We start from the raw sequence: 11,838 nt of genomic DNA, 5'->3' as shown, positions 1-11,838 counted from the left end.
CTGCCTTGAAACTACACCACAACAGAGACAAGCAGTGCCTTGAAGGAGACACTAGAAGACCGTACAGAAAGCCAGTGCAGCTCCAACTAACGGTGGAAGCCCCCTCCTAGCACAGACTGCCTGCACATCCTCTCAGATCCATACACATACTCAATATTAGCCTTGAGGTTCAGTGCATTTCACGTGCACTGTATGGCAGTGAGCCATTCAGGCTCAGGTACTGGAACCAGTCATTCTCCAGGACCCTCTTAACTGCTGCTTCTTCAAGTTGAGGGGACCTGCAGCTTTTTGATGTTGACCTTACAATAAAATCCTTGTGTCTGGCTACAGCTTAACTTTGTCAGTCTTTGTCCCTACTTTCAGCCTCTAGTCATCTTGGAAGTTAAACTGAAGATGACATTAAATGAAGATACGGGTCTGCACGGGCACATACCTGCATTTTCACTCACCAACAGCTTATGCTGGCCGTGCCCAGCTGGGGCAGGAAAAGGAGGAGTTGCTGCCAACTTACAGACTGAAATGCTATTTTAGGGATTGGACTACTAAACTCTACCTTCACTCAGCTAGTATTACTTCAAAGCTTCAGCCTTTTAGTCTGTAACTTCTCACAAATTTCAAAATTAAGTCTGATTACATTTTAAAATAACTGAAATTTTGGAATCAACTGCATGCTGAAAGGAGGAATAGGCAGGGCTGGGGCTGATGAGAGGCAATGATGAAGAACAGATGGTAAGGAAAGGACCAGAGAATAAAACAGCAGGGAGAAGGAAAGATGCTCTACTGCAACAGGTCTAGGACAAACTGAAGTAGGAGGCATGATTATCAGTACCACATTCCTCTCTCGTTTCACAAGTGCCCAATTTATCCACCCTTACAGAAAGCAAAATTCTGGCAAAATTGTTGAGGTGATGCAAGTTTAAACCTGGAAATGCAAAGTAATCAGGCAAGTATCTCTGGGACGTGCCAAGGAGGCAGCATGGTGGGGAGACAGATAAGCCAGGCAGGCATGGCTCCAGCTGAGGCAGGGGATCACATCGTACTGCGCAACCACAGAAATGCTCAGTGCCCCAGGCAGATTACTGATTGCGGGGGTGTGTGTGTGTAAATCGGTAAATTAAAAGAGGTACAGCACAAACTAATATAAATTAAGCTCAGCTGAATTTGGGCAACACCACTATACACTCCCAAGAAATAACAGTAACTTGCTGCATTTATAGACTGTGTTACAATTACCACATGTATCCTTTTGTTCCTAAAACAACACACGTGTTTAGGCGATTTATCCTGACAGAATACAGAGTCTGTGTACATATCTAGCCTACAAAGCCACGTATTTACCGCTACCTGAATACAGCCTCTGTTTTCTCAAACTGATTTTCAATTACTCTCTTACAACAAAGCTCAGAGTACAAGAAATACCTTATTTACTGCAGGTATTTTAGAACACCTTCAAATGAGACGCCTCAGACTTTTTCCTATTATCTTCATTAAGGAAATTGCTAAAAAGGGATAGCAGGTTTATAGCAGAAATACCTGTTTGGCCCCAAGTATAACCATATTATCAGGCAGTATTTTAATAGACAACTATGCAAACAGACAAAGAAAACAAGATGATCTTATCTAAAATAAGTAATTGACTGGTCCACTTATGACTGTAGCATAACTAATTATTCACATTACATTAGCTGCCAAGGAACACTACATTTATGCAATGAAACACATGCTGTGGTAACAGCCACTGTGAAAAGCTGGTATAAACCCAAAGTTTATTACTGTATTTCTATGACTTCTTAAATGATATTACAACCCATGCTGTTGTTTCAGACCTTTAGTATTACAGTATTTATATTCCTTATAATTAGAAGCTTCAGACTTATTCAGCATTAGTTTTCACAATCCTTCAGAACTAGCAATAGCTATTCTGATTGTACTACTAGTTCACATTTTAAAACATTTCTTGTTTCTTTGAAAGTAATTCTCTACAGCAGTGCATTAGCAACACTTAGCGTTGTATTTAGCGCAGTATTAAAACATCTGATTTAATATTATGGGGCCTGGGTGTCCCCAAACAGCATACCAGCGAATGAAACTCAGTACATGTAAATCTGCATTGTAAACAGGCATTAAGAAAGCAAAGAACAGATAATTACAATTCTGCAATGGGGGATTCTTTTCTTAAAAACATCTATACTTCATACAAAGAATACAGGATGTGTTAATTGCACCCTGTCTTCTAGTAATTAATACATTAGTGAATATTACAACAACCGTACTGTCAGTTTGTCTAGCCAAACAACTGGTTTCTTTTTATAAACTATTGTTAGTGTTTAGGTTTGGCCTTTAAATAATGCTGTTACAGCAGCAAGTTCATGCCTCTATAATCAAGACTGTCAGCATTTCAACAACGTACACCAATTCCTTCAAATATTTTCAATTGACTCTAACCTTTTCACCAGTATCTACACATAAAACTATTTCTCCACCTGAGTCTTCTGGGACAACACTAACAAAATTATTTTAGTCTTTTATTGTTGTGTATTAAACCCCCAAGAATTCAGAGGCTACATTTAAAAAAACAAATAATTTCACAGGATTTTGCTTCTAGTAACTCACTAATCTACAGGTATTTAACTTTGACTCTATGTTCAAGGGGAGAAGGAGCTTTGGAGCTACTGGAAGACAGACCTAGATTGAATTGTTATCATCCTCATCCCTTTCCCCAGCTTTGCCTCCCAGCTCTGCTTCATTCAGCCTGGCAGCCACTAATGTGCTCCCCTCTAACCAGTATGTTAATGGCTGCTCGTGCTCTGAAAATATTCCCAGTTGTCTCTGTTGCTTTCATAGGTAGGTCCTAAGTTCACAGGGCAGACTGGGCCTGGACTTTCTAAAGACATTACAAGTCACGTTGGTCAGGCAGGTCTAGAAAACCATTCTAAAAATGCTAGAAAAAAGTATTCAGCAGGGTTCTTCACATTGCCGCAGCTCATGGAACTGCAGTCAACTAAAGCATAGTGTCAGAAGACAAAAAAATCCTCATTAAACACCGAGGATTGAATAGCCACTCTACATCCGATCTTGTCCCAGTCACAGATAAAGCAAGAGCAAGAAGGAGGGAGCGTACTTTATCAGAAAAAGAAAAACTGAATCACAGTCTCAGCTGCTAAGAACTAGCTGGAAAGGAAAACAGACTCCTTTCTGGTGTGGAGGAGTATTTATAGATGTCACTATAGCAAGGGTTAAATAAAAAGCAAGAAAGGGAGGAGATGGCTCATTGGGAGATATTCCAGAAATAGACTAAAACACAAGGCATGTTAAGAGAACATGAAAGTACACAGAGGTCCAGGATAAAATACCAACAAGAAACGAACATAATTCAATCAATACATACCCTTTAGAGTCTTAAAGATTAAGCTACTTTTAATTAAAACTAAGAAAAGGTGAAAGTGACATATTTAGAAAAGAATAGAACAAAATAATTAGAAATTTTACTTCAACCCTTTAAAGACCTGTAATACTCTATAATAGAACAGGAAGGGTCTTACCTTTCTCTGATAAATGGCAATCCAATCTGTAGTTGCAAACCACTTGTGATTCTTTATGTCATTTACACCATTCTTGAGATTTCCATACCGTTTGGTCAAATCTACCTGGAGTAAATTTCTTAGAAGATCCTTTAGGTCTGAACTGAAGTGTGATGGGAACCTTACCTAAAATTATACATCCACAACATTAAAAAAAATGTACAAATTTGATTCTTCCCCCTGTGAAGTCAAACAACATTCACACAAAACAAAACACTGGGGCTATCTTCTACTGTTCCTCTAAAAACAAATCAAGTAGGAATGCAGGAAAAGAGATACGATTATTGCTGGATATGTGTTTCTGTTATCAATAATGTTACCATGTCCATCTACCATTTTTTCAGCTGAAAGTTTCCCCATCTGAGTTGGGGGGAAATGTTAATTTAACATAACAATGATATAAAACCCAAATTTAACTTCGTGTCTCACCAACACAACATCATCTTAAGGCTTTCTCAACTATTTTCTAGGAATAAATTTTTAGATTATATTATATATATATACATACACAGAGAGACAAGAGATACAGTATAGTATATATAAAACATAAATCTATAGATACGCTCTGAAATAACAACATTCAGCAATCAAATGAAAATTCAATCTGGAACTTTATGCTGTACTGTAATCGGTTTCTGATAACTAGATACACCAACATCAAGTCTTACACAAATAATACAGCACTATTTGAATTCAGCATGAGTGACTTGCCAATACAACTCATTCAAACCTCGCTAAGAACCATTTGAAGATGATTCATGGGATGTAATTACATGGGGTTTTACTAGCAAAAGATCTACTGACACCACTTGAGATGGCAGAGAGAAAAAAGGGGAAAAGAACAGGCAGAAGGTTGTATCTGTCACAGCTGTAGTCTCAGCATTTGACACTCCCTGCACTCAGCTCATCAGTTATGATGTAAATGCTGAACATGGAATTATTTAACATAAAAACATGTTGTGAAATCAAGAGGTCTGATAATCAAGGAAACTGCTTCAGTTTACTTGTCAATACAGCTCTATCTATATATTAATTGAATACCTAGACAGCTGAGAAGTAAAGAAATGTTAATTTTTTTTAAAGTAGAGAACTAAGTGCATGAGGTAGATTAAATGAAAGACTTAAGGTTATAAAGGAAACATACTGCCAGCTGAGAACTGAATGTTGGAGTCTCCAGAGTTCACTCCCAGTGCTGTTTCTGCAACCACCCATCCATGGACTCAGTAAAAAAGGTAGACAATCGACAGTTCAAATGTTGAGCAAACTAGATACAACTGCAAAAAATGCCTAAGTTTATTTAGTTTAGAAGATAAACATTTCTTCAATAATGTATCTTCATAAATGAATTCCCACATATTCCTGGAGACAGCTGAAGGGTCACAGTATTACACAGCCTTTCAAAAAGCAACCGCCTTCTTGATTTAAATAAGGTCCTAGACGGGAATCAGTCTCATTGCAGCGTACCACAGGGCCTACTGAGGCACTTCCCTTCATTAGAATTACAGAAGTACGTACGTAAGATGCAGCACAGTATGGGTTTATGTAAGAACAAGGAAGAAAAGAACCATAACAAATCACATAAGCACAGAGAAACAGAAAGAGACAATGCTGGCTGGCAGGAGGAACAACAGAATGATCACATTTTTGTGATGGCACACTATGAGATATTAATGAAAAATAAAAGGGAGAAGCTGGAAACACTTTTTAAAAGCTTTATATAATGATGAAAGCTGAATAGAACTTTAGACATGTCTTGAACTACAGGACTACAAAAGAAACCTGCTATGAATTATGGAAACTTTTTAGAGTTTCTCAAAAGCTGCAAAAATATTTCTAAACAAGAAAAAAGCTAGGCAAATTAAGCATATAGCTAAATAGTTGTTAATATTCACTGGATCATTTTTATCCAAGCATAAAAAGATACAATACCACAGTGTCTGCAAGTTTAGTAACTTGCATTTTAAATTTGAAGGTAGGGAACAGATTTTTAGAACTTTGATTTTTAATATTGTTGTAACAATGTTGGTATTTAAGAAGTATACATTACAAACTGTTTCCATAAACTTTCCAAATTGCTCACTGCCTAGTAGCCAGTAAATTCTCTATCTGCTTCACACAAACAACAGGTTCTGCAAAGACAAACTACACAGACCCTTCACTCACCTTGCCAGACACAATCTTCTCATAAATTTGAATGGGCTGATCTGCAAAGAATGGGGGATATCCAGCTGCCATTTCATAGATTAACACTCCTAATGCCCACCAATCCACTGCCTTGTTGTAACCCTGGACAAAACGAGAAATATCACTGTTAGTACAATTTCTAACACAGTTTTCAATATATATCTATGGAATACAAAGAAAGCAAACACATTATTGCTGGTTTAATACAGAATTTACAACCTAGTTCAAACCAAACTGAAGCTCACAGATTCCAAAAGCGATATACCTAAACCCTAATACAATACTGACAGAGCAGCAGTGATGAAAACGAAACATTTTGCACATTCCTGTGCCGAATTTCAGTGATGCCTTTACACTGATGTGACAAGACTCCCTAAGTGACAGAAGTGGGCACAATTTATTTAAAATAAAAATAATCTTGTTACAGAATGATTGACACTTCTTTCAAAAGCTTAAGGAAATTTTATGAAGTATAACAATACTTCCTATATTGTATATCATCAACTTTTTGCTTGATTATCTGCATTTCAGAACATTCATTTTCACATTTAGTAAACGAGCTACAAGAGCTTAAAAGTTTAGTTAATTACCTGTTATAGGGTCATTTATGATTTGATCTTTAAAGCCTGAACATAAAATCATGAGTAAATCCCATTTAGTATTGAAAAAAAAAAAAAAAAAGACAGAAACCCCCATGAACCCATCAATTTCGCATGTGTTCTCTCAGTTCTTTTACAAAGCTCAGGGCTAAGACTCAATCTTTCCAGAAAAGTCTACTATGGAGAATTTGTAGTAGATGCATTACTATTTCTTCTGCTGCTTTAGCTACATAGGGGCAAAAAAAGCTGCAAGTAACAAACGTTTTCTCCCCAGATAAAAGTATTTTCAGTTTACTTCTGAAGACCTGCTAAAGGTATCTAATTAAACCACATATAAAATGCATAATTTAACAATATGCATTATGATTGTTTATCATAAGCAGTTCCATATACTATAAGGGTATTTTTCCTTTGCAAAACATGAAGGGCTACAGTTGAACAGCTCTATGATAAATAATACTCCTTCAATGTTCAAACACCGCAAGTACTACACCAAACTGATGAGCGGTAAGGTTGCATGTACTTTGTGTGTAAAACCAGCAGTTTGTCATGTTTGATTTCATGTTAAGTGCCTTAAACCTGAAACACTCTGAAACGGATTATTTAATGACTACTGATTCATCCAATAGGTGGTTCTTGTTACCTCTAGAGCTCCTGTTCCAGTCTGCTAACACTTCAGAATATAATCACTCAGATCTGCTCTTCTGATAAGGATGCTAGTTAAATAATCTGATTACAGATTTTTTAAAAATCCCTTAGTTACAAGGCAAGCCTATGTAGAAAGTTCTCTAGTTATGTGAAAATTCCTGCTTTGGAGTAAGTTTTAGTATGCCACAACAATTTACAATGTAACTGTTTACAATTATAACTGACCAGTCAAGATTTAATTTTGGAAACATCTGCAAGATTTAATAATTGGGTGATAGGTTTTAACTGCATCAAATGCACGGCTGAATAACAAGACAAAGTACCTTGCTGAGAATTATTTCAGGTGCCAGGTATTCTGGAGTCCCACATAACGTCCAAGTTCTTCCTTTTACTCTTTTTGCAAAGCCAAAGTCCGTGACCTGTCATCAGAAGAAATAAGTTGACTGTAAGAACATTTCCATAAAGAAATTTAAAATTAAGCATTTTTGAAATACTTTGGATAGCTATTTTATAAACAGGAAAAATTATTTTCTCAAATCACGTAGTATCATATATTCAGATGTACCTTTATTAGCCAGTCCTTCTGATACTTCTCATGCAGACAGATAGAAGGTTTCTCATGTTAAAACGAGTAACATAAAATACGTATTTTTCCCCTGCACAAGCTTCTACTTACAATTTTTAAAAAACAGTGCAAACTACAGCTTACTTATCGCCCACATGTACTGCAATTACATTAATAATTTTTCTTATACTTTTCACATCAGACTGTTTATATTGCTGGAAGTTTAAAGAACGTGAATATGAATAAGATATTTATCTTTTCCTTTAGTTAACAAATAAATTAATCACAAAAAGGGTCAAGATATCTGCCAGTCTTGTAAATTTAGAATTCTATTGCATAACTGTATAAAGGTTATATGTAAAATTAGTGTGGGAATAAGACAACATAAGAGGTCTTCCAGTAACTTCTGATTCTGAATATCTCTGAAAGCATCACCAGAGACAAGCTTGTTTATTTGAGGACTGGGGGGAAATGCAGCAGTAACTGTATTTACAAGCAGCAAGCTCTTGGCCATTATAATTTTTTCTTCCTCTTGCCATGTTTTCTGCAGCAAGTTTTCAGAACTCTGTACGTGGTATCATCCTCTCTGATTTTTTCCTGGACTGTACTGCAGAATACATATGGAAACCAGGGAGTTACATGTGAAATTCTGGGATCAGTTTCAAGCTATCAAGTCTATACTTTGGGGATCCATTTCATTTCCTTCTTCTCTACATCACTTCCAACCTATTCCTCGAGGAAAAAACCCCTGTACCAGCAATTGTACAATCGCTACTTATACAATAACCTGCGCTGGTGTTCCTTGACACACTAGTGTCACAATTAAACAAGCCAAACTCCAAGTATCAAGGCAGCTTTTACTTCATTTTTGGCAGAAACAACAGCAATCACAGCTGGAACTGAATGGAGAGGGTGCTGTGCTGACTAGACGGATCTGCTTCAGTCAGCAAAGAATCATTTCTGTGTTTGTGAAAGCTCATCAGTGTATGTAAGAAGAATACGCTGCAGATGTGGGACAAACGGTAACGGCTTTCAAATTCAAAAAGAAAATGAAAGTTACTACACAAAATTTAGTTGGAGCTGCAGCATCAACATATGAATGCAAACCTGTCTGTTCAGAAGCAGAAGTGAACCAACCTCACATGGGAAGAGTGACTGCTGGACCCATTATTATTTGCAGTTTGCCCACCATCACAAAACCATGCTATTGCATATAGAAGGTTACCAGTTCTGGAGGAAGCTGTTAATAGCTTAACATTAAAATGGTGCCTCCCAACCACATTAACAGAACTTTTATTTCTCTTCTCCCTACAGTGTTATTTTCTTTTCCATGCAAAATTATTTTACAGTTATAAACAACGTTAAGATATGAATCCTTTCCTCTTCTCTTAAACATTTTTATTACGTATTTTCCTGTTAGATTCTGCTATGGAGAAAGGCGACACAATAAGGAAAGAGCTTCTGTAGTTTCAGGACTGCAAAGCATTGCAGAGTGCTTGTTGATGTAAACCACCTTCCCATTTGCCATTTAGATCAAAAACATGGGAGCTAAAAGGAACATGAGGAGGTGCCATGAGAGGCTGCTGCAAAACCAAAGCTGTCATTCGCAGCACTGCCATTCTGACCTGATCTCAACTCAGCTCTTACTCCAGATGTGCCACGAAGGTTAGGACTCTCCAAGGGTGGGATTCAGCTGACTGAAATTAAGTACTACAGTGTCATTGTTGACAGCTAAGCTGGTTATCCTGAACTACTTATATAGTCAATGCACAGATCCAGACATTATAGGACACCTTTCATCTTGTTCTAGGGCTGATGTATAAAATAGGTCAGATGAACAGAGCCATATAATCACCTACTTCTCACCGCAGACCCCAAAGGAAATCTTGACAGCTCGCTCAACTGCCCACAGCTCCATTGTGCATACTTAATTTTAGTCAGAGGAAATACAATCAAATGGTTTTAACTATTACTAAACAGCAGGGCACGTTAATGCTCCCTTAATACAGGCTAACATGCCAACCAGCTTCAGACCATTTATTCTAAACACATTTGCTAGAGTTACCTAACCCTATACTGTAAGACAAGACTCCACTCCCTAAATATATGAAGAATATTCATACCTGGATGTATCCTTGCTGATCAATTAAAAGATTTTCAGGCTTTAGATCTCTGTAGATGAGGTCTAATGAATGGAGGTACTCAAATGTTAGCACTATCTGAGCTGCATAAAACCGTGCATGTGGTTCACTGTGAAGAATTAAAAGAATATTAAGTACCTCAATGCTATGCTAAGATACTGAAACAACCATGTAACTGCCAGGGCTAGACAAATCAAGTATCTTTTAGCTGGTTCATTTATGTGTAGCAAGAAAAAAAAAGCAAACAGCAAACATTTTAGAATTGATACACTCATTCCCTAAACTTAAGTCTTGCAGCTAAATACACATGCAAATCAAGATGACCATATCACACAATATAGAGCTTAGATTTTAAATTTTACTTTGAGAAAACATCATCAATTTTGATGACAATATGCATAGGAATTCCAAGATTCTGTCATGCATATATCATGAATGCTTGCATTAACTGGCTGAAAAATAAGATTACAATTACAGGGGTTTTGTTGCATGACTAGTTCAAGTCCATTGAAAGAGAGGTAAAGTAAACGCACTTATCCCTTCACAAATTTTTCTTCAATAGTAACAAATTTTATAAAACCCTCTTCCCAAATCAGCAACGTAAGCTTTTTTAAAGGAACTGTGTCATTAATACTCTTACCTGAACCTTCCGATTCTTCTTAGATGTGAAAACATCTCACCACCAGGAACATACTCCATTACCATGTATAAATTAGAATTGTCCTAAGGAAGCATATAAACACACAAATACATATCAGGCATGGTATAAGTCTCTCTAATTCCTACATAGAGTGTATTTTATCAAAGAATGAAAATGAAAAATTTTAGCCATCCAATGACCTTAACAAATACAAAGCAACATTGGTAGAAATTCTTGAAGAAGTGCAGACATGTGAGAAAAGGAGCATCATATATCTCAAGAAATCTTCTTAAAAGTAAATCTGAATAAAGATAATTAATGAGCTCTTGATACAGAATAGTAAGTGACCTGATGGAAGACAGGATAAGATGCCTACTGCAAGACAAGATCTTGCAGTCCTAGAAGTTCAGAATTAACAGCCTGAGGTATTCTTGTCTCCAACACCCCCAGCCCCAAACTTCAGAACCGTGAAGATTAACGTAGAACACATTTGTTCATTTAAAATGATATTAAAAAGAAACAAAATAACAAAGAAAATACATAGAGGATATATAATTGCACTCTACATTAGGAAAATACTAATTTGTTTACAGACTGACTAGCACATAACTGTCCCGAAATTAAAAGTTAACCTCAAAGTTCTCTCCTTCACAGTTAAGACTGTCTTAATGACAGGCATATATACACACCTTATTTAGGCAGATATTTATATACCTGCCTCAGGTATAAATCTCAAGTAAAAAATCTGCAGAACAGTTACAATTTACCATTTCATATATTGTTAGAGAAATGCATCCTTTGGTTTCTCTCAAAGACAGAACGATGCCAAAAAGCTCCCTGCTGTACAAAAGCCAGGTTCCCTCCAAAACAAGGGAAATCTCTAAGAGGTTAATTTCATTTATTTATTTATTTATTTATTTGGAGACGTCCCTTCAGTCATCACCTGTTGAATTGGGGTGTGTGCAACCGTGCACACAAGTGCAGGAACTCTTGCTCAAGACCTAGCAACAGTGCCAAACAAAGCATCTCTGAAAACAAAAATACTTAAAATCTTCTATACTGTAGAAGTTAAAAGTTTTAATATCTCAAGTTTGAGCATGAACTTCCCTGAAATGCAAACAAATGCTTTCAAAAATTACCTTAAAAGAATACTCCAGTTTTACAAGGAAAGGAAAGTTCACTGCTTGTAATATTCTCTTCTCATTCAGTGTGTGTTCTATTTGCTTCAGTTTGACGACCTAGGACAGAAAAAAAACTATCTTCAGTTGAAGTACGACACTTTATAGTTGTTGATAAATTTTTCAGTGTAAAACAAATCAGCTGAAAGTAAGCTTGTAACTTTACAGATAATGAAAAACCTTATGGATTACTAGTACAACAACAGTGCTGGGAAAGGATTAAAAAGTCTAACAACATTTTAAAGAGTAATACTCATACAATATGGTTTGCAGAGTGTTTCTTAATACATGCCAAGTATAGG

At 36.5% G+C, this 11,838-nt stretch overlaps 1 protein-coding gene across 2 annotated transcripts in view; it reads right to left on the bottom strand.

Annotated features, from left to right (window-relative positions):
* PRKACB (protein kinase cAMP-activated catalytic subunit beta) overlaps window positions 1-11,838 on the bottom strand; it is a 74,260-nt gene that overhangs the window by 2,359 nt on the left and 60,063 nt on the right. For both annotated transcript variants that reach the window (XM_080406565.1, XM_080406564.1), the window contains exons 4-9: window positions 11,498-11,596; window positions 10,359-10,441; window positions 9,701-9,827; window positions 7,336-7,431; window positions 5,745-5,867; window positions 3,543-3,707 (exon numbers count right to left, since the gene is read on the bottom strand). In XM_080406565.1, coding sequence (XP_080262691.1) covers window positions 3,543-3,707; window positions 5,745-5,867; window positions 7,336-7,431; window positions 9,701-9,827; window positions 10,359-10,441; window positions 11,498-11,596 — 693 coding nt within the window. The remainder of the gene's footprint in view (window positions 1-3,542; window positions 3,708-5,744; window positions 5,868-7,335; window positions 7,432-9,700; window positions 9,828-10,358; window positions 10,442-11,497; window positions 11,597-11,838) is intronic.

The sequence above is a fragment of the Falco punctatus genome (genome assembly GCF_963210335.1).
Source record: "Falco punctatus genome assembly, chromosome: 11".
In the NCBI taxonomy this organism is placed as follows: Eukaryota; Metazoa; Chordata; class Aves; order Falconiformes; family Falconidae; genus Falco; species Falco punctatus.
Note: the sequence above shows the minus strand (reverse complement) of the source record. Positions and strands in the feature narration are given on the sequence as shown.